The 24014-nt window shown below is 37.4% G+C and overlaps 1 protein-coding gene across 1 annotated transcript in view; it reads right to left on the reverse strand.

Moving 5' to 3' along the window:
• Window positions 1-555: 555 nt before the first annotated feature.
• Window positions 556-24014, reverse strand: part of LOC131037545 (glycosyltransferase family protein 64 C3) — a 37094-nt gene continuing 13635 nt past the window's right edge. Inside the window, exons 4-5 of the mRNA XM_059207396.1 lie at window positions 1327-1454; window positions 556-964 (exon numbers count right to left, since the gene is read on the reverse strand). Of these exons, the coding sequence (XP_059063379.1) occupies window positions 1446-1454 (9 nt within the window). The 3' untranslated portion in view covers window positions 556-964; window positions 1327-1445. The remainder of the gene's footprint in view (window positions 965-1326; window positions 1455-24014) is intronic.

Raw genomic sequence — 24014 nt, forward strand, 5'->3', positions numbered from 1 at the left:
ATTTGTCCCACACTTGTTAAATAAATGTGATTGGTGAAGGATGAAGGTGATAAATTAAATGAGTTTATGAAATGGTTAAGATTAAAGGAGAATGGATAAAATGAATTTATGAAAGGGAATAGAAAGAGTTTAATAAGCTAGATAAATAAACATGTAAATTTATTTAAATAATAAACAAAAAAATTAATGAATTAACTATAATATCTATTTAATTAATAGAGAAATCAAATTATGAAGACATTTTTATGTGTCTACACAAATCAATTAAAACAATATATTGTTTTGATTACATAAATTCTAGAAAGAGCCCTTACAGTAAAATGATTTGATTTAAAGTATATATGAAATGGATGTAAACATGTAAGTCAATTTTATATATATATAAAGAGAGAGCGAGAGAGGGGGAGAAAGAGAGAGAATCCATTTATTAATTAAAATTTGTTACAAAACATTTCATTAAAAATGTTGTTTACATGGAGAAAACCTCAATCTACAAGCACATTTTTTATAACTACTTTTTCTTTTTTTGTCATATCAAGGTGATTCAAAAAGATATTAAAATGGACTCAAATGACTATTATAAATATAAATTGAATATTTTAAACAAAAAAAATTAAGTCCTTAATTCAATGCAATAATAGCCTACCATATGTATTTTTGGACATCTATTTCATATGATACAAAATGAGAAAATTTGATTCCAATGGACATCTCCACTATAAAGATATTTTTCAATCGTTCATTTTATGTCAAAACTGGTAAACAATATACATATTTATAGCATTTTGTTGAAGACCAATTCACTATTTTGGACATAACTCTCAATGTTCTTCAAATGTATGCAACTCCACTTGCATTGGAATGTAGGCTCAAAGAACTATCTCCACTATGAACAAATTCTTAAAAAATTATCATTTGGTCCTTCAAATTGTAATAGAACAAAGCGTTCTTGTAATTTTGACAACTGAAAAAATGCCACAAAAAGATTCAGGTCAATTTTATATAATTTCAAATCTGAATAAACATCTCACCATAATACATGAATTCATTACTCATTTCATATTTAATCCACAAGAATAAATCTTATAATTTTATTAATCAAAATCATTGTTTGTAGATTGAATCTAAAGCTATTGATTTGTGAGGATCATCATGTTGAGTGATTTTTCCTTGCTTTTTTGTTTTTAATATGATATGAGAATTATTTACTCAATACGATCTCCCACCTATGAATACACACATAAATTTGGAAAGAAATCTCTTCCTAAATTTTAACAATGCAATTAGAATAATTTAATTTAAACAATACAATCTAGGAATACTTACCAAGTCAAAAGTTGGTTATTGATCGACATTCACCTTGGAGTTCCAAATCTAACTCGATCAAAATAGTATACAAGAATGTGACATGATCCCTCACAGAAGCACCAAAATAATGGGTGGAATTATGTCCTCTGTAAATTCAAGGAAAATAACCTCGTCATTGTCATGGCAAAAATATGTAAGCAAGCCACAAGTATTTGAATTGAGTAAAATCCCAATGACTTCAAACTAATTTGAAGATTGGAGTTGAGAATTCTACTACAACCAATAAAAATTTGACATTAATTTATTTGATACAAAGAACTATTTTATTGCATTATTTACTTCCTTTTATTTTAAAAGTATCTCACTTTTGTGTGTACATGTTAATTTTTGTTTTGAAGAAACTGCATCCATTATTTCACTAATTCTTGTGTTGTTTTTATTTTAATGAGTACAGTAAATATTATATAATTCTATGTTACTTTTAAATTTGATGTTTATTATTAAATATTAATTATATGATGTATAAATGATTGTCAAATTTAAGTTAATGAATTACATGGTCACAAAATAAGATATTGTCCTACCATTGTAGAAAACCTCTTAGCAAAATTAAAATAAAATAAACAAAATTAAATATATAGAAATAACAAAAAAAAACTAAACGCATTACACAAACTAAAGATCCATATATCATAGAAATAAAGTCCCCACCACAAACCTTTCTATGTGGATTCATTTCTTGAAAGAGTAAGGTGTGTTATCCTCTCCACAAACTTCTACAACAACTAAAGTAAGATCTTACAATTGAAATCATATAATCACACAACACAATTTGAACAAATTCTTCTCCTTTTGCTTTTATTTATTTCTTCACCACTCCTTTACAATATGTATTCTCTTGTATAGAGAGGCTTATTTCAACAAACTTTATAACAACTAGCAATAACAAAGAATAAGATAACTACATTGGTTCAAAATAAATCCAACTAAATTAAAAAAAACCCTATAATATTAGTCAAGTTAAATAAAGTCAATCAATTTCAATACTTGAGACTTCAAATATTTGTGAAACATCCTAATCTTCATACTCTTTTCTTATATTTTCTCCCTTAAGTATAGTTGCAAGTTAATATATCTACGTGCACGTGCGCGTTGTAACTAACATCACATATGGCACTAGAATCCTTATAATAATTGTTGCAACTCTAAAGGTGCCAATATTAGTTGGAAAGATGTTAAATGAATGGGATAAATTAGTAAAGCCAAAATAGGCAGCTAAGGTGGATGAGGTCAAGTTTGGATGCCCGAGACTGATTAATGGTAGCTATAGATCATTATTACAAAGGTAAGAATGATTATTTGCATGTAAGGTAAGACGAGTTGTAGTGACATATATGAATACATTAGAATACCCGGCAAAAATAGCATACTATAATTTAATGATATTTTATGCTCCCAAAATGCCATTATAAGATTTTGAGTGCCCAAGATGATGACTAATCATAAATATTGTTGGAAAGTTCATGAATGCATCTATTATGATGAAGTCCAATCAACAATCAAATAGTTATGTAATACTACATATGTAGCCAAATGTCATCGTGATTTGGACTTAAGGTCTAATAAACTTTTTGAACATGTTCACATGATAATTTTATTCTAAAGCAATGCCTTAAATTGGATTGTGTCCTAAAGTATTTAATCTTGTGCCACATAAAGAGGAGTTGCATGAAGTGTTGAAACTCATATCTTCTTGTACAACCAAAGTGGTGAATCTACAAGTTTCAAGAAGGTGCACACCCAATTCCAAGGGTAACTCAAGGTTGAAATCATTGATATGGGGTCGATCCTTATTCCGAGTACCTAGGGTGATGTACTACTTGTTTGCATTGACATCATCTTTCTATTTCTTTCTTCCTACAACCAAGTGGTTGAAATTCATTTTGAGTAAAAGGCAAGAGAATGAGTGGAAGTTAAGACAATTGTAGACAATTAATTTAAGAGATCTCAAAGATCTTTAGAGTAATGAGAGATGAATGCCTAGAATGTATAGAAGCAATTAAAGCTATCATATAATTTTGTTTATGAATGAATAAAATCAATTCATTGTAGGAAATTTATGTGCCATGCTTTGTAATTTATTGAGTGTTATCATTTGATATATGGTTTTACAATTCTAAACCTTTTAGCTCAATGATGCAATGGGAAGTAGAGTTTAAAGAGCTAAAATAAGTTGATGAGCAGCAAGGCCTGCAATCAACATTAGATTGGCTCAAATTGCATAATAAGGATTCAATTCACTATAATAATTTCAAAAAATGCATGAATTTTTAAATTGGCTAATAGATGATGACTGATTTTTGAGCTTGTTGCTCAACTATGCATTTTTTAGCATTCAATTGTCATTTTAATGCTTGTCACTTGTAGATTGTAGTTGGGATCCTCATATTACTTGTACTAAAATATCAACTTTATCAATCATTCATGCCATTATGATTCTCAAACTAATTATTCGATCTCTTCTTTCACTTAATTTAAATTATTTTTAATGTTAAACAATATTTATTTTAATTTTATTATTGTACCATTGTTATCCCAAAAATTTTAAAATCCTTTCAACACTCCACCTCCATAACTCAAGAAAAAAATTGCAATCTATGAAAAGCTATCCCCATGTCCCTTCTCCATAAAAGACTAACAAACATTGATAAACACTATGTGGAATTTAAGTTTAATGAGCATATAAGAATTTAACACGGGTTGTTAAGTTCTTTTAAAACCAAAAAAGACTTCCAATCTATCATTTAGAGGGAACAAAATGCAAGATTATCATTTAGACCCTATTAGGGTTAATGATTAAGCACATAGCTAGCAACTACAAGCTAACAATGTTAACTTTAGTTTGATAGTTATGTGGCTTAATTCAAGTTGTTAATCCTCTTAAGAGGCTATATAAATCATGTAATCTTGTCCAATTGAATATAAATAATTAGGTTCATCTCTTCTTGTATAATTTATATTTTTGTTCTTATTTGTTTTAGTGTAAAGCTAACAAAGTGTGGTTTCAAATGTGTTATTGTCCACTAGTTGAGTTTGTAGAGATTGTTATGTGAGTCATGGCATTTGATAGAAAATCAAGTATAGAGAAAATCAATTTGTATTGTTTAAAGAATAGACAACACTAATTCTACATACCAAATTTCTCAAAAAAGACAGTGACAAAAATGAGATAAGGTGTATAATTTCGAAAAACTTTTAAAACTTCAGAAATCCTATTAGAAAATTTAAAGTTTATAATTTTTGCACTTAGGAAGTGAATAAAAAAGCAATTAATCATTTTATTTTATAAAGAATAGTTAATGGAATAGAAATAGCAGCTTCAAAATTTAGTGAACTCATCGACTAACATAGCAAAGATAATAAAACAAAAGCAATCATTGGACTAGTCATGTCATATTTGATTCAAAATTGCACCTTATTGACCTAAATACATCATCTAAATAAATCTATGAAGAATTAAGTTATTTGGTTCCAAAGCCATGTATGTCAATTTTATGTTAGATTACATTTTTTAGATTTAAAATGAAAAAGTGGAATGGTTATATCCAACCAAATGAATGGACTTAGATGGCTTATAAAACAATCAGAAAAAAATTGTATGAAAGTAGAAGAAGAAATTATAAATGTTGTATTATCGAACAACTTGCCTTCAAATTATAATAGCTAGACTTTCACATTAAGTCAAATGTCCTCACAACAATTAGATGGTATGATAACTTAACACCTAACGAAGGAAACAAATAAGTTGGAGGTAATACGATGTGTTCCAACGACTCTCCCACTTCTTCTGGTTTGAATATCCTCTCTCCTGCCACTTTTGGCCTGCCTCCTTCAGCTTCTATCCGCTCGACTAGCTTGGCTCCTGGCCCGTTGGACCCTTTTGTGGTTCCACCTGCTTATGTTCCCTTTGCTACCGGGGCAGTGGTGGGTTCTTTGCTCCCGGCTAGAGAGACCCCCTCGATTGCCTCTCCTAGTGTTGTTGCGGCTACTACTCTCAAAGACTGCCCCCCTCCCATAGGTTCTACGGCCTCTGCTTTGGCTCGTGGTGTGGCAGCTCTTTCTGGAAAAATTTATTCAAATGTTGCCCCGTCCAAACCCCCACCTGCTGGTAAACGTAGCTTTGCTCATGTGGCAAGATCTGTGACTCAATCCTCAAAGGGGGTTTGTCCCCTCCCCTATGCCAATTCATCCCATGTGGTTGTCTATGGCCAGGATGTTGTGGACAGCATTGGGTTCTACCAACGTTATGCCCTGGTGTGCATATTTTCTAGGCTTTCGCCCTCCTTATCCGACCTCCATCGTTGGATGAGTGATTCCTAGAAGCCTTTGGTTACTTACAATATCGAGTTATTTCCTTGTGCTAAAGGCTTTTTTATTGCATCCTTTACCTCTTCAGTTGATCGAGACTTGACCTTGGGTAAGTTGTGGGCCTGGGGTGTCCACCCTCTCTGTCAAGCCTTGGACTATTGCCTTCAACTCTCTTACTGAACCACTTAATGTGCGTCCAATTTGGGTCCATCTCTCGAATCTTCCCCTTTATTTTTGGGAGCAGTCCTGCTATGAGGCCATTGGAAACTCCATTGGCCACTTCTTGATGGTGGATGAAGATACTTCCTCTATGGGCCACTCCACCTTTGCCCGCATCTTGGTTGACATTAATGTTGCTTCGCCTCTCCCGAGAGATGTGGTTCTTATGGTTGGGGACAAGCCCTAGACACAACCGCTTGACTTTGAAGGTCTCCCTTTTCGCTGTCGAAAATGCTTCTCTATAGGACATTTGGCCTCGGATTTCTCTCTCGCAACGACACAAGGGTGTTGTGACCTGTTGGAAAGACGTTGCATTAGATCATTTGACTAACTACGCTTCTGAGGAGATTTAGGATGGCTCGGGTGAGGAGTCCCAAAATGCGGTGCCTTTAACTATTGATCCTATTGATTATGTTATTGTGGCTGCTCCTTCTACTTGCGAGACTTTGCAACCTTGGTCTACGGCTCCCAATCAAGGCTCGGGTGCTTCTACTCCTTGATTTGGGTTTGTTTTGCTTTTGGTCTTGCAAACTCCTCTATTTGCCTATCTGACATTGTTTTGTGGGACTTGCTCCCTTAGTTTTTCTTACTACCTATGGGTTTTTGTTAAGGGTCACTTTTGTTGCTTTAATTATCAAAAACAATACTAAAAAAATGTGTTACACACACACACACACACACACACACACACACACACACACACACACACACACACACACCCTACTTTTGTTACTTTAATTATCAAAAACAATACTAAAAAAATGTGTTCTTCACACACACACACACCCCGATCCTTGATTTAGGTTTGTGTTGCTTTTGGTCTTGCAAACTCCTCTATTTGCCTGTCTGACATTGTTTTGTGGGACTTGCTCCCTTAGTTTTTCTTACTACCTACGGGTTGTTGTTAAGGGTCACTTTTGTTGCTTTAATTATCAAAAACAATACTAAAAAAATGTGTCCTTCACACACACACACACCCTACTTTTATGTTGGAAAGCTATTCATATGATGTCAAATGACTATTTCAAAAATTCAAATGCTTGTGTTGTTGGAGAACATGATGCATAGAATGTCAGATCTGGTTGAAGGTTGGAGGAAATGGAGGCTGGAGGGATATCAATCATCTCGAACTAGCTTCTCGTTCAGGGATGATACATTGCATGAAAAGCATCTTTTTATCGCTAGTCCTTTCAGGAGAAAGAGGGGGCATGCAGTGGTATGTTGGTTTGTGGATTGTTGAATCCACAAAATTGGTAAGTTGTTGGTCTATGGATAGTTGGAATCCACAAACTAGTTATGGACAGTTGTGTGTGGGATGATCAATGTATTTACCCAAACATGAGGAGATTGGGTTGATCCTGCTGCAAAGTTGGAAATTCATTTACCTAGACCATGAAGTTTAGGTTGACACTGATGAAGAGTTGGAGATTCCAGACATTTGCCTAAACCAAGAAGTTTAGGTTGATGCTGATAAAAAAAGAAAGGTAGAGATTTCAGACATTAACCTAGACCTGGAAGTTTAGGCCAAATGCTGATATAGTTTTGTTCTTGTTTCTCTTCATTATGTAAACCTTAAAAGGGGGTTGTTAGGAAATAAGGTTTACATTTAATAATCTTTTGTTTGTAGTTTTTGTATTTTTCATAATGTAAACCTTAAAGAGGGGGTTGTTAAGAAATAAGGTTTACATCTAATAAATCAAATTAGGTTAGTTAGTTGGCTGGGTAGGTCACTCCCGTAAATTAGTTTTGTACAGGAATAATGGCTTTATAAAGCCAATATATTTGATGTAATGATTGAACCGAATGACAATAATAATATAAGTTTAAACTTCATTTACAATGTAATTCCTTTTATTGTTATTTTGTGTTGCTGCTTTACAAGATATAGAAAGAGCACACATCAATGCCATGCTTCATATACAAAGGGGAAGCCTTGGCTCAATGCCTAGTCAATGGTACTAAACATTGGGGTCCATCCAAATAAACGCAAGTTTTCACCTAAAAGCTTGCTGCCCATTTGTAAAGTCTTGTGCCCTTATTGCCAAACCAAGAGTTACACATACCATGTTGTCTGCTGTCACAATCCTCTGTTGTGGATTGTTCTATTCTTCTTCTTGAGATTCAACCACAACGCACTCCATGAACAAATTTAACAGAGAAATGATCAACACTGAATTGAGAAAAGATAGAATAAAAGGAAAAAATACAGGGACATTATCTGTTATACATAATTTACCTGGGGTACAAATAGACATTATAGTTTGACTTTGATATAACCAATGTTCCTAGAAGGTACCTAACTTTTCCCTTTTTGAAAACTAATTACAAAAATTGGGTCTTTTAGACTGGCGATGGGAAGTTTTCTCTCATCCTAATTATGGATAAATACTATGCAGCTAACATTCTGGTTTGTTCATAGTTGTTGCAGAAATTTGCAAATTGAAACAATATTAATATCCACAAATGCACATAGCAGATAAATGGGAGAGTTTTGATTTGATGAAAGCAATGCGCCTATCTGATATAGAGCACATTCCTTTGAAATTTCTGATACCAACTAGATCATTTCGAAATATGAAGAGTAACTATAAGCTTCATGTTCGCATTATCCCCCCAAAACTTAGGAATTGTGCGACTCCTTGACTAGTTTGTTAGGAGTTTGTTGCTAAAATTAAAATTGAAAATATCTAAATTGAAAAGAATTGACCAAAAGTAGATCCGGGAAAAAATTTAGAATTTATGCAACCAATTTGATTTTCTGATAATAATTTTCCTTCTTAAAATTTCTGTTTATACCATCATACCAACTTGACCTTAATTATGCATCAGAAAAGCACATTGGTTAAATAAAATCCAAAAACCGTTATAAACAACTTGACCTCTTAAACTGGAATTGAGATTCTTTAAGACTCATACTTGCATTGCTTAACAGCTGTTGCAGAGAATGGAAAATGAAGCCACAATTATATTTATGGCCACAAATGACGGGAGTACATCAGTGGAAGAGTTTTCTATTAACTAATGTTGGAGATGTAACAAGTTAGATGGCAGTTTTATGCCTCTGATATTTGCTTTTATTGCATTACCCAACATTACACGTTGTCAATCTAAAATGCATCCACTTATCAGTCTTTTGAGGGAGATCTTATACGCCTGCTCTTAATCAACTGATTATGCTATTTAACTCTTAATCAGCCAGCAATTATTGTATCTAGTATGTACCAACTTATGGGTGTCTAATAAGGCCTTCTGTAGGCTGTCATAAAAGTTTCAGAGGATTGAGTTTTTACACCAAATTTTAAATATATAAAAGTTGGAGGCTTGCTGTCCAAGATTCCAACCATTTAATAGACCTGATTAATTCTAAGTAGAGATTTTGAGTTTCAAGATAGGCATATGTGGACCTCCATAGATTCAGTAAAAAGAGGTTTTATTGCTATCTTAAGTGCAACAAACTTAGATAGTTTGCCATCCATCTGATACAACTAAACTGGTTCGTTCTTATAGCTCAATTTTTTCAAATCAGTAATTTAACTTCAAAATAAAGTTTCAATGGATTCCAATAGGAGTTAGTAGACATGATGTTTATTGTGTCGTAATAAACTTGAAACCTCATCAGCCATTTTATGTAAACTTAAACTCTAAAAATGGGAAATACAAAAGATAATTCTGGGAGATGCAACTTTAAGGCACATTCTGATTGTTAACTGCTGCAAAGCTTTTAATTCCAATATGAAGGGATCTGATATGTCAGGTAGTCTTATAGGCTACGTTGGGAACTTAGAAATATCCTATAACAAGCCTCAAGTGTTCTAGAATTCATCTTTTTTAAGTCCTGTAGTATAGATTATATAACTGGTTCTAATTGTTAGAAGTTTTGTCATTGATGTCAAGTTTATTCAAAGTTTATTTGAGCTACCTCCCTGTGAGCTTGAGCTGCTTGAGGTGCCTGACTGGTTGGTTGAGGTAGTTACCTGCCTGGTTGAGCTAGTTGTTTGCTAGCTTGAGGTGCTTGGGTGTGTGGTTGAGCTGTGCGTGTGTCTTCATAAGCCGACTGAGCGTCTGCATCAGCTGGCTGTATGCCTGCGTCAGCTGCTTGTTAGCTTACTTGTCACTTATCAGCAACCTTGTCAGATTTTGTGCCATGTCACCCTTTGATTTTTCAAAGGAGTTGATTTTATTCGATTGTAGCTATATTTATCTTTTGTGTATTGTGGAGTTTGTAATGGAGGCTAAATGAATTTAATTCGATAGTCTAATTCGTAAAAGCTTGATAAATTGGTGAGGTGCTTTCGTATGAATATTTTTTGGCTGAGCATTGGGAAGGTTCGTGGCTTCTATACAAGATGAATTTCTTCTTAGAGCATCGTGAGTATATTTGAAAAAAAGGGTTCTGGAGCAAAGTTCGTGGGGAATCCCAATTAAATCCCTGTCAGAGTTGTCATGAAAATTTTTAGATATACCTTGGTTATATGCTAAATGTATAGGTTGGTAGCGCAGAGGTTTGACTGGTAACGCACAGCAGTTATATCCTTTGGAGTTACGCATTTTCTGCGGGTTGTGGAGAATGCTGAAATGTGATGTTTTTTTATGGAGCAACGCGATTTATTCTGAGTAGAAAATTAATGGTGCGTTTTTCAAATAAAATTTCTGGAGAATTTCTGGGCGTTAAAAATAAAAGGTGTAGTCGTGGTGTATTTTCAGAATGGTATTTTTGATTTGTGAGGAGCCTGATTCATTTTTTATTTTAAAGGGAGGATATTAGATATAGAGATACGTTTTGGTTGGCATGGTATCATTGCTGCGACTCTTCAAGCTCATAACGGAAGATCATTTTTTATTATTAAAGGGTGCTATCATGGGAAGAATTGTATGTGTGATCAATTACTGAGGCGTGTAACAATGATGGCATATTTCTTCCCTTTTCATGTCGGCTTCTATTTGTGAGCTGCTTTTTCAGTTACGCATGATGTTTTGAGCTTTCTGGAATATGATATGATGAAATCAGGTGTGTATTAAAAAGAAGGGAGGCATTTGTGATCTTGATGTTGGAGAACTTTTGCTGGAAGTGTGATACTTCTATTTGTTTTGGGCAGTAATTTATTTTTCTGAGAAATACATGGTCTGTAGTATGGCTGTGGGAAGTGTTTGTAAATAAAAAAATTCCTAAGTGCTTTCAAGAGATTGGCTCGATATTTCTGGTGAAGAACATTTATCGTCTTTGTTTTGGTTTGGACTCAAAAGAACAGGGTACTGAGACAAGCTTCGAAAATCTTCAATGTACCTAAGTTGACTATCTTGGGATATAATTTTTGCCTTGTGCTGAAATATTTTTTTTGTTATTCAAGCAAGAGAAGTGTGATTGGTTGGTGGTGGAAGTTCTACCTTAGTGAAGGTTGCTTGTGAGTTGGTGCTCATTACATAAAGTTGGGTTGGTGCCCATTGTGAGTTGGTTCTCACTCCTTTTATTTCTGAGTTGGTGCTCTCTGTGGGATGTTGTTCTCATTTGTACTTGGGTTGATGCTGACTCTTTGTTAATTAAAGTTTTATATGCCATAGTTTTTTACCCGAAAGGGTTTTCCACGAAAAAATTGTGTGTTCTTGTGTTATTTGTCTTACTGCATATCTTTTGGTGTTTTTCTATTAATTTGCGCAAAATTTTGAAACACTGATTCACCCGCCCCCCTCCCCCTCTCAGTGTTTATTGTGTGCTTCTCACTAATTTGACATTTTTTTATTTAACCTTACTAGTTCAATTAATTACCAATGTTCCATGGGGACACATTATCTAAAACTGAGTGGTGTCCTGAACATCCCAGAAACTTGGGGACTCAAAGAGATGTCACCTCCCCATCGCACTTTTCTTGAAAGTTTAAGGCGCATCAACAAGATATCCTCTAAAAAAGGGGCCATCCCTTGAACCACCTAATATCCCCTGGCCGTCCCAGCTATTTTAGGGCATCCCCCACATTAAACACAAAAAGGCAGCAAAACAAAAATAAACTAAAAGCATTCTGAAATGGGCGAAAGCCCTGATGAGGAACCCACCAAGACCCCTCTCAACCCAAAAAAGTTTTGAAAAACTTTAAAAACCCATGCCCATTGCTGTTCTATATAAACAAAAGAGAAGAGAGACTAAAGTAAATGGAAGAGCAAGAAGAAGAGCAGTTTCCAAGATATTAATCTGATGATGACTCCAATTTTTAGAGCTTGCTGCTCAATGTACTTATGTACTATGTGTTGCAAATAATAGCTAGCTCAGATACGTGATTATTGAATTTTAATGTTGTCAATGACAATTAAAATTCATATGAATTATCTCTCATGTAAATGTGTTATTGGGCTCGACCCAAATGTGTAACGTGAGGAAGCAAGTAACGTGGAAGGCAATTAAATGTAATTATTGGGCTGGACCCAGATGTGTAGCGTGAGGAATGTACAATGACAATGTAACATAATTAAATAAACATGCAAGCCGACTTGGGGATATTTGGCACCAAAAGGTTGATATAAAACCAACAACAAAATGAAGTCATTTGATCATCAATCTACCACGGATACAATCTGCTCTCCTACATTGGCGAACACTCCTTCACTTGTGCGAATTTATTTAAGGCTATTGTTAGGTGAAGTTGTCAAGATCTTCAAGCGAACTTGAAGGCTCTCCTTGGGCGATTCTGCTCCAGCCTACCTTAGACCTCTGCTGCTGATCTCCTTTAGTCATCTGCTGTTGATTATTAGTTGTCCTTCACTTTCAGAGCTTTAGGTTCATTCAAAATAATCAGATTATTAGTTGTCCTTCACTTTCAGTTTGCCGTTTTAGTTTTGCAAGATGGTTACAGGTCTGAAAGTAGGGGATAGACTTGAAGGTGCCTTCAATTTTACATCATGGAAGGTTTGTGTCCTCCTTGCTCTTGAAGAATTAGAGCTGTTACAGTTTGTGGAAGACGTGGTTCTGACTGAACCTTCGGATTCGAAAGAGCTAAAGCAATTCAAGAAGAATGCTCTCAAAGCAAAGAAGTTCCTTATTGATTCCATGAAGGATCATCTTGTTCCAGTCATCTCCAAATTGAAGACAGCCCGAGAGATGTTTAAACATCTAGAAGGGATATATGAAATCAACAACATCAGTCGGACACTTACATTGAGGCAGCAACTTCTTCAAGTCAAAATGTGCAAAGGAGATTTAGTCATGTCCTTCTTAATGAAGATTTCAGAATTGAAGGACCAGCTCAGCGCCATTGTGTTGTGCGTTGCACATGCTCCCTGTCGCCGACAGGGTCCCCCTTTCCTCTTTTTTGGTCTTTTCGCCTCCACCCTGTTGAGTTCCACGCGGGGTGTCTCGCATCCTTTTGAGCGTGCCCGTAATTAGTCCATGAGATGATGATGTTATGAACGAAATCTTGGGAATCCGTGAGATCAGTTGAGCCTTCGGGCATGAAATTCCAAGAGACAGTTTAAACTTGAAAAATCGCCTGAGATAGGCGTAGAATGATAGAAACTGGCAGAATCCCCCAAGAAAGATAAAATGTTTGAAGGTCGCATGAGGACCCAAAGTGTCAATTTTCGTCAAGGATATAGGAGAGACAAAAGGATGCAAAAGGTTTAAAGTTTCAAACTCCTCCAAATCTTGAAATTCGCACTAAGGAGGAAATTACATGAGGTTTTAAAGTTTACAGAATGGATGAAAATGGCGATTTTCGCCAGTCAGAGGGTAATTGCGAGAGGGAGTAAAAGTTTTCAAATCCTCCCTAAACCCCGAAAATCGCACTTTGGAGGAATAATGCGGAACGTTAAAAGTTTGCAAACGCCACTAAAAGTCCGAAGTTGCCAAAGTGGGTGAAAACCCCAAAAATGGCATCACAAGGTAAAAGTGCGGAGTTTAAAAAACACTCAAAAATGCCGAAGTTGGCAATCCACCTCCAAACGCCGAAGTTCACAAGATGAGGGGAAAATGTGAAAAGTTCAAAGTTTTAAAACTCACAAAAGCACCCAAAACGCCGAAGTTCCCATTCATAAGGCGAAGTGCGAAAAAGTAATGAGTTTTCAAAACACTTAAAATCGCCAAAGTTCGCAAAAACCTCCCATTTGCCGAAAATCGCGATTTGGAGGATAAGTGGGAGAAAGTTGAAAGTTTGAAAAACTCCTAAAAAGTGCGAAGTTTGCAAAGCACTCAAAAGTGTCGAAATTGGCAAAGTGGGTCGAAACCCCGAAAAACGCGACATGTCACGAGCATCAGAGTCAGATATCCCTCGCAGAGTCAAAAAGATGAAATATCAGTATCAGAGAGAGGGGGATTGAGGGAATCAAAGGTTCAGAGTGTCTGGGAAAATGTCGGTGATACTGGCCTAGGGCATATTGATATTCAAGATTTCAGGGACCGAATTTTCTCCCCTAATGCCTATGGCAGGCCTAGGCAAATGATGGAAAGTGGCATTACCCGGGCAGCCCGGCATTACCAACCAAACTCCAGATTGGTGCTCCTCGAGAATATGGTCCTCGCTAACTTCACTCCTGAAGCCATTGGCGACGCATTTGACATTCCCTTCCCGAACAACCCCATAGCAACAACTATAGATGAAGCGCGAGTGGCGTATGATATAAACCCTGCCAAATGCAGAACATTGATAAATGAAGAGTGGTACAAGGAGAGAAGACCTCCAAGCGTCAGGATTGGGAAAAAGACCCCTATGAGCGACTTTCACAACGAGCATGGAGACATGGTCACATTGCTCAGCAAGATTATGGGACTCCCCCAATCCAACTACTTTGAAGAGTGGATGTTTTACTTCACAGAGCAGGTCTTTGCTGGGAAATCCAAGTTTGACTAGGCCTAGATCATAAGCGACAACATCCACACCCAATTGATCGAACTTGAGGCAAAGAAATACTTTACCATGACATCCTATTTAGTTTACATGTTCGCCAGGAACCAGCCACTACCGAGTTTAATCATGAAGGGTGAGATCGGGAATGGACCCAATCATGTGAAGGTATATGATTGTTATACACAGCTCAAAGGGAAAAGAACAACTCTGCCTATGCAATTGGTCAGTATGAGCGCGTCAATGACGCCTTCACAATGCGCCTGGTCAAGCTGATGCAGGGAGGACTACACATAAGGCTCTTAGAGCAAGCTACTATTCTAGTACAGAGGTATGGTGCCTGGTTCATCCAGTTCCCACGGTTCTCCTACATCCGGATAGTTGGCTTTGAGGGTGCTCCTTTCCGACTTCCACGATATCCAACCGACAAGATAGTTCTCTTGGAAGTCGAAAGGCAGTCGCATTCGGCGAACAGTTTACTCAGAGACAAGAAGCAATCTGGATTCGCATTCCTTATGATTATAGGTAACCTTGATGTCCATCTAAAGAACCCAGCCCAGGCAGAGGAATCCTTTGTAGAACTAGCCTCCTACGGCCTACAAGAGCATTTTCCAAGGAAATGCTTTGATCACGACAATTTGGCAAAGAGAGCCTATGGCAAGCAATACAGAGCAAAGGAATCAGTTGAAGATTATTGGAAGAACTGCTCTGATGACTATGAGGTCCGACGACGCAAATATTCAAGGCTAAGTGTGCAGCAAATGCAACTCTATGAATACTATCGGGTCCCAGATACACTAACAGATTCAAGAAATTGCCTACAAGTCCGAGAATTTGAGGCGGTAAGACATCTTTTGCCAGGCATTGATTGGTCACAAGATCCAATCACTGATTTTAAGGCGGTTATGGCAGCCCTAGGAAGATATACTGACCAGTGGTTGCACCAGCAAATTGAGCGACTGATTCATGAGGGAGTCCAATTCACCTACCACTTAATGGGTAACCTTGATTCTCAGTCCTCCGAAGATGACGGAACATCCAATGCACCAAAGGAAGAGGTTGAAAAGCTTAAAAAAAGGAAGAAGGCTAAGGCTGACAGAGGAACTCGGAGATCTAAAAGAACAAGAAGGGAAAAGATCCCTATTAGGAGACCAGAGGTCACTTGATCATCAAAGGACCTCAGTTTGTCTAATGATGTAGTTGAATTAGATTATATACCTATTCCGCCTTCCCAAAGTGATATTGACGCATTTGGAGCTGATGATCCTCCTACACCCGACATGCTAGATACCGAGGTAAGAGCCATTGAACCCGCCGAACCTGATAATCAAGTGGAGGAAGGAGAGATTCCATCGATTCAGGGGCTGAAGATGCATGAACCCACCCAGCAGAGCCGCCATGAATTGCAGCAACATAATACTACCAAAGATGACTCCACTGTTGAAGGAGAGCAAAGGACAGATGAGACCCGCGAGCCTGAAAGGACAGAAGAGCAACCATCACACAAAAACACTAGGCAGTTGTTCAGTGAAGTGGGAGAGAATTCGGCTGCGAGCAAGGAGCTTGACACTTCCTCCACTCCTCCTGTAACGGAAAAGCTGCAAATATGCGATGAGCCGACTGAAAACATTAAAGAAAAGAGTGCCAATTTAACCATAGCATCAGCCCAAACTATACCTCAAGAATGGTTAATTGCTCGAGCTCAACATAAGGTAGCCACCAAGCCACCCATTGACTTGGAGGACATCTTCTCACGCATAGACCAAGCCAAGGCCAAGGGAAAGAAAAAGCCTAAGGCATATTCCTGGATAACCCATGATGAGCAAAGGAACCGTACCCTTCATATCGCCACCCCACCTATCGATAAGCCAGCAGATCAAGTTACACTGGCTGATTATAGCATCACAACTGTCCCCATCGGACGAGCCACTAAGGAGCAGGAAAGGGAGGAATTCAAGGATTCCGTACAAAACATGCTCAGACAACTCGAAGATATAACAGCTGAAAAGAACATGTATCGAGTTCGTGCTGAGCAAGCTGAGGGATATATTGACCAGCTCCTGAGACCATTGCAGAATGCTTCTGAATCCCACATTCCCCCGACAGCAATGGCACAGAGGACCACGACAGAATTTGAAGGAGTACGAGATACTGCCAAGGCCGTCAAGGAATGGATGCAAGGCCTTAAGGAAAGAGGTGAACAAATTATTGAAGAGGTAAAAGAAATGGTCCACCATCGAGAGACCATTTTGGTCAAGCTGCTCGAGGTAAAACGAGAATGCCTCGAAATCCATGAGGTAGTTGCTACAACCCTGCCTCTTGTAAGAGCCCTTTTCTGGACCCAGGCACAGATCCCTACACTCTCCGCCATCCTAGACCCCCATGATATCAGCGTTTTTAAAGAATGGTACTGGATTATCACTATGAAGAATGAGACAAGGGAGATCATTGACAAAGAGCAAGATGGATGCGATTGAATTCTGAAAAACATGCAAGAACTTGGCAAGACAATCCTCCGATCAATGGTTTTGGGGTGGAAGAATGATCTGTCCGATGACATAATGCAGCCAGACTGGGAGAAAAGATTAAGAACAGACAAGATCACTTACTCAATCGAGGACCTTGGTTTTGCCAGTCAACTACATGTAGACATGTTGTGTTTTGAGCGTAATCGGTCCAGCTGGCAAGATGGTTTGAGGCACGTAGACCGTTATCTAGAGGGCATGCAGTATAAAATTCGTCATCCCCCTATGCCTCCGTTCAGTTTGTTGTTCCAATTGTGCATCAGGTTCTAGGAATATGTTCGCGAAGAACGTGCATCAGGTTCCAGGAGTATGTTCGCGAAGAACATGCAACAAGTCGAGACCTTTGGAAAGAGTATTTGCATGGCGAAGATGAATTTTTAGAAAGAAAATCTACAACTGGAAAAGAAAAGGTGCTCAAGTGCTTTATCTTTCAAATTTGAAAAAATCACTTTTTGGCCAAAGTTCATATTTGACTTCCAAGTCAATTGTAAACTTTAAAACTTTGTGCATGTGCACTTTTTGAATTATTATGGATAGCTTATATTTTAATTACCTTTTTACGTAGTTATTGCTTCCCTTTTGGGTAGTTGCTGATATTTACCCTCCATTTATGGGTATGGGTACCTTTTGTAAGGATGAATCTGGGCCACTTGTTTAAGTTTAGATCTTGGCCATTCATCTGTTTTTGAAAGCCTATTTAAAGGGGACTGGTTTTCCCTCATTTTGTAAGAAGTTCATGGATTGTTGTTGAAGCTCTGGCGAAATTTACACAGGATTTAATGCAAAGTTAAGATTGTTTCTATTTCATTGTGAGTGCATGGTCTCCTTCTTCACCAATTTGAATTATTCCGTTATGTTTCTTTCATTTCTCTATAGCATTTTATAGATAAACATCTGATAGAATCCTCGCTATTCGTACCATTAGGGACTGACTGATTGTCATTCCTTCCGCATGGTTAATCTGAATCCTCTCACATGCTTAGTTCGGTCATTAAACAATTAGTGAATGAATATAAAATTTCTGAATCTATGTTTAATAGCATGAAAACTCAATTTTAACTTGAAGATCGCACTAGATTCATACAAATATTGTGCTTAAATAGTTGAAAGTGTTTAATCTGGTTATTTGGAGGTGTCTGTCTGCTTTTCTTGAATATGCTATCTTAGTTAAATAATTTAGATTCCCTGTATCTCTTTTCCCTATCCCCCTTTTTCCCCTTTTTTACTAAGAAGAATCCGCAGTCCAGCTGAAATAGTATCATCTAATTGGAACCAATCGATAACGAGACTGTTAGAATTTTAGGGAACTCATCCAGCAATTGTCCATTTCACCGTAAGTCCCCTTTGTGTTTCCAGCAAAACACATCAAACCACTGAGCAATCCCGCGGTCAAGACCTGACAATCGAACCTTGAGGTCCTCCCCTTTGATCAAACCAAAAATAGCATTAGGGATTTCCTTATCTCAAGAGAGGATAGGATACTCAGCAAGTACATTCTATTATGCGTTGGCCGGATGGAGTTTGCAGCAATGCGACTTTAGACACGTCAACACATTGGAAGCGAGGTTGTGGACAAGGATATTGTCATGATTGCTTTGAATGGTCTTCCTAACTCTTGGGATCCTTTCATTCAAAGCATAAGTGGAAGAGCTGAATTCCCTTCTTTCGACGCCTCCGGTCAGATTGCATTCAAGAGGAGTCACACCTTGCTGCCAGAGAAATGCATAAAGGCTCTCATGGAGGAGATCAACATGTGCTTGCATCTCAACATGTTAGAAGAAAGGGAGGCCATTGGAAGAAGAACAACTTCAAAAGAGATAGAGACTTCAGACCTCCTGCGTTACGTGTCTGTTGCTTCAGATGCGACAAGTTTGGACATTATGCCAAAGAATGTCAGAATCCGCCCATGCAAGGAGAGGCCAACCTAAATGAAATTGCAAACTCGGAGGATAATGAAGACTATCTCTTCATTTCTGCCTTGTCCAACAATGTGCCAACTGATCGTAACACTTGGCTGATAGACAGTGGTACATCTAGACACATCATGGGATATCGAGAGCATCTCTTAGACTTTATGGAGAAAGAGTCCAACCTTCATGTGGTGATTGGTGATGATGCTCAGTATTCAGTAAGAGGTTTTAGTAGCACTTCTTTAAATTTAGAATCTGGCATGTCCTTGCATCCTAGTGATATTTTATTTGTCCCTGGAATTAAGAGGAATTTAATTTCTATTTCTGCCCTAGAAGATAAATGTTATCAAATAGCATTTTCTGAGGGTAAAGTACTTGCATGGCCTAAGAAATCTAGTATTAAATCTGCTCGTGTTATTGGAAATAGATATGATAGTTTGTATAAGCTTTCAGCTAACCCCATTTGAGCATTCATTCGTGAAGCCCCTGAATCTTGCGAACTATGGCATAGAAGGCTTGGCCATCTTCACTATCAGGCACTTCCTTCACTTGAAAAGATGGTTAAAGGTATGCCTAAACTTAATCAATCTCATGATGATGCTTGCAAAGGTTGTGCATTAGGTAAGAACACTAAAAGTCCATTTCATAAAAGTGAAAGTAGAGCTAAGGAAAAATTAGCACTTGTTCATTATGATCTATGTGGACCCATGTTTGTTCCTTCACCTAGCGGGTTTTTATACTATGTTACATTTATAGATTATTTCTCTAAAAGGACTTGGATTTACTTTCTAAAATCTAAAGAATCTGATGAAGTGTTAAGTAGGTTCAAAGAATTTAAAGCTCTAGCTGAAAATATGTCTGGTAAAAGGATTAAAGTGTTAAGATCTGACAATGGAGGTGAATACACCTCAAGTGGCTTAAATGACTTTTGTGTAGAAACAGGAATTAAGAGGGAGTTTTGCGTTCCCTACAATCCTCAGCAAAATGGTGTAGCCGAACGAAAGAATAGAGCCATTGTTGAAGCTGCCAAAACCATGATTCATGATCAAGACCTGCAGACCTCCTTATGGGCTGAAGCATCCAAGACTGCAGTGTACATTCACAATAGATGCCCTCACCGTGTCCTGAAGAACATAACTCCCGAGGAAGCTTTCACTAAAGTCAAACCAGATATCAGCCACCCTTTAAGGATCTTTGGAAGTCTTGTCTATGTTCATGTGCCAAAGGAAAAGAGGACTAAGTTAGAGCCTTCTGGGAAGAAGGGTATCCTTGTTGGATATAGTGAATCTTCCAAGGCATTTCGCATCTACATTCCCGGTCAAAGGTATATTGAGGTAAGTAGAGATGTCACCTTTGAAGAAAATATTGCTTTCAAGAAATCTAAGGGTTCTCTTATTGATAATGATAAAGAAGTCAATGATAATCAAAATATGGATATTGATGCTAACCCTGAGATTCGGAGGGAGTCCATTGAACCTCCTAAACCTATTGAGCATGATGATCCTCTTGAGCCTCTAGTTCCAACCGATGGACCTAGAGACATTGCAGTTAGCAAGAAAATACCACTTTGGGTTAGAAGCACAATTCAAGATGCAGAAAAGTTTGCAGCTCCTAGTGGCACTTTCAGAGAAAGTAAGAGACCTCAGAAGCTCTCCAACTATGATGTAATGATGTGCAACATCATTGAGGCTAAACCATCCAGCATAGAAGAAGCCATGAACCAGCAAGCATGGAAGTTAGCTATGGACAAAGAGTATCAATCCATCATCAAGAATAATGTTTGGGATATTGTGCTTAGACCTAAAGGTAAGTCTGGTGTTTCTTCCAAATGGTTGTTTAAAATTAAACATGTCGTTGATGGTAGTATAGAGAAACATAAAGCTAGATTTGTAACTCATGGTTTTTCTCAAAAGGAAGGCATAGATTATGAAAAAACATTTGCTCTTGTTGCTAGATATACTTCCATTAGAACTATTATAGCTATTGCTGCAGCCAAAGGTTGGAAATTACACCAGATGGATGTAAAGACTGCCTTCCTTAATGGTGTTATTGAGAAAGAAGTCTATATTGAACAACCTGAAGGTTATGAGATTCATAATAGAGAAATTCATGTGTGCAGATTGAAGAAAGCTCTCTACGGCCTCAAGCAAGCTCCTAGAGCTTGGTATGAAAGAATTGATAAGTACTTATTTAGTTTAGGGTTTTATAAGAATGGTGTTGATCCTAACATTTACTTTAAAGTATTTAATGGTGAAATGTTAATTCTGGTTTTGTATGTGGATGATTCATTTCTAACTGGTGAAGATAGTCTCATCATTGGGTGTAAGAAAGAATTAGCTACTGAATTTGAAATGAAGGATCTAGGTCTAATGCATTACTTTCTAGGGTTAGAAGTATGGCAAAGACCTAATGAAATTATTCTAAGTCAAGGTAAATATACTATTGATATATTGAAAAGATTTGGTATGATGGATTGTAAACCTATGTCTACTCCTATGAAAACTAACTTGAAGAAGTTAAGTATTTCTGCAGGAAACTCTGATTTTGCAGATCGTTCAGAGTACAGACAGTTGATTGGATCCTTGATGCATCTGGTCAACACTAGACCAGATATTTGCTATGCAGTGAGTGCACTTAGCCAATTCATGAACCAGCCAAAGCAAGTTCACTTGGTGGCAGCCAAGCACATCCTGAGATACTTGCGTGGAACAGTTGGCTATGGACTGAAGTATTCAACCAACACAGTAATCAATTTGGAAGCCTACTCTGATTCTGATTGGGCTGGAAGTGTTACTGACAGGAAAAGCACTTCAGGAATCTACTTCAACTTGGGTTCCACTATGATCTCTTGGGCCAGTAGGAAACAGTCCTCAGTTGCACTGAGTACTGCAGAAGCTGAATACATTGCTTCAAGTGTAGCAACTAGAGAAGCAGTTGGCTTCGCAAGCTTCTTGCTGGGTTGTTTAGACAACCTTGGGAATCCACTGTTATTTACTGTGATAATCAGAGTTGTATTAAAATGTCTAATAATCTCGTGTTTCATGAGAGGTCAAAACATATGGAAACTCATTATCACTATGTTCGTGATATGGCAAAAAGAGGTGCCATCCAGCTGAAATATATCAGCACTGATGAACAGGTTTCTGATGTTCTCACCAAGCCTCTAGCTCAGGTGAAGTTTGAGTACTTTAGAGAGACGCTTGGAATTGTGGAGAACACAGCATTGATTGAGAGGGAGTCTCAATCTTAGTGATGCAATTCAGTTTTCATCTTCCACCCTCTGCGGGCAATGCAAGGTGGAGTCACCCTCTGTGGGCAATGCAAGGTGACATTGTATCCTTCTCTGGGAGAAGGTTGAGGTGTAAGACCTCTTCCACCCTCTGCGGGCAATGCAAGATGGACATCATGTAATGAGTTCATGATATTTATGTGTTTTATTGCCGGTATACTCTATAGAGCTTATACATTCATCCTTGCGGGCAATGCAAGATGAAAGCCATGAATGGATCATAACAAATGGCAGATATCCTCCCTAGCTAAGAGGGAGTGTTGAAAATAATAGCTAGCTCGGATTCCTAATTATTGAATTTTAATGTTGTCAATGACAATTAAAATTCATATGAATTGAATTATCTCTCGTGTATATGTGTTATTGGGCTGGACCCAAATGTGTAACGTGAGGAAGCATGTAACGTGGAAGGCAATTAAATGTAATTATTGGGCTGGACCCAAATGTGTAGTGTGAGGAATGTACAATGACAATGTAACATAATTAAATAAACATGCAAGCCGACTTGGGGATATTTGGCGCCAAAAGGTTGATATAAAACCAACAACAAAATGAAGTCATTTGATCATCAATCTACCACGGATACAATCTGCTCTCCTACATTGGCAAACTCTCCTTCACTTGTGCGAATTTATTTAAGGCTATTGTTAGGCGAAGTTGTCAAAGATCTTCAAGCGAACTTGAAGGCTCTCCTTGCGCAATTCTGCTCCAGCCTACCTTAGACATCTGCTGCTGATCTCCTTTAGTCATCTGCTGTTGATTAGAGCTGCATCCTTCATTGCTCTGCTAACTTGCTGTTTGGACAGCAATCTGAGATAAGTTCGCTATATTGTAATTGCCTACATTTGAGATAATACATATCATATTTAAGGCTGGGTTTTTCACCTCCAAGAGGGAGGTTTTCCCAGGGTATTGGTGTCTTTTGTCTTGTGCTTTATTGCTGTTACTGTTTATTCACAGTCTGATTATAATCTAATTGCTTAAATTAACATCTGATTGCCTAAAACTAACACTATGATTATCAATCTATCAAATTGATTATGGAATCTATGAATTGTTATTGTAAACCTCTAGAATTTCAAATTATTTCAGTTCGCTTATGTTTTGTTTTGGTACTTTTGATCTAGTTGTATTTTAAAATCAAATTTTAATTTTATATATTATTTAAATAGCCATCCAAATTTGGAAACACTTGTACATTCCAAAACCCCATTCCCATGCTCCCAAAACTTGGGGAAACACAGTAAATTACCAACATGTAATCTTGGCATTTAGTTTGAATCAATTCATTACCAACATATCAGTCTGTGGGCACCCACCCTGTGGCCTCTGATAGAATACCCAATTAGTGCTTTTGTATGCTCTCATGGCATACAATTGAGATGTCTGCAAAATATCAAAAGAGTACTTGAATAGAATTTCTGTGTGAGCTCCTACAGGGTATTTATTGGAAGATAATTGCTGCGGACTACCACAGAGCACCCAATTAGGGTTTCTGTAGATTGAGTTTCAATTGATTGAGGTTTTACTGTCACTAACCTAAGACCATGTCATCCACTCTGATTGATCT

This window comes from Cryptomeria japonica, chromosome 6, assembly GCF_030272615.1.
Source record: "Cryptomeria japonica chromosome 6, Sugi_1.0, whole genome shotgun sequence".
NCBI classification, from domain to species: Eukaryota; Viridiplantae; Streptophyta; class Pinopsida; order Cupressales; family Cupressaceae; genus Cryptomeria; species Cryptomeria japonica.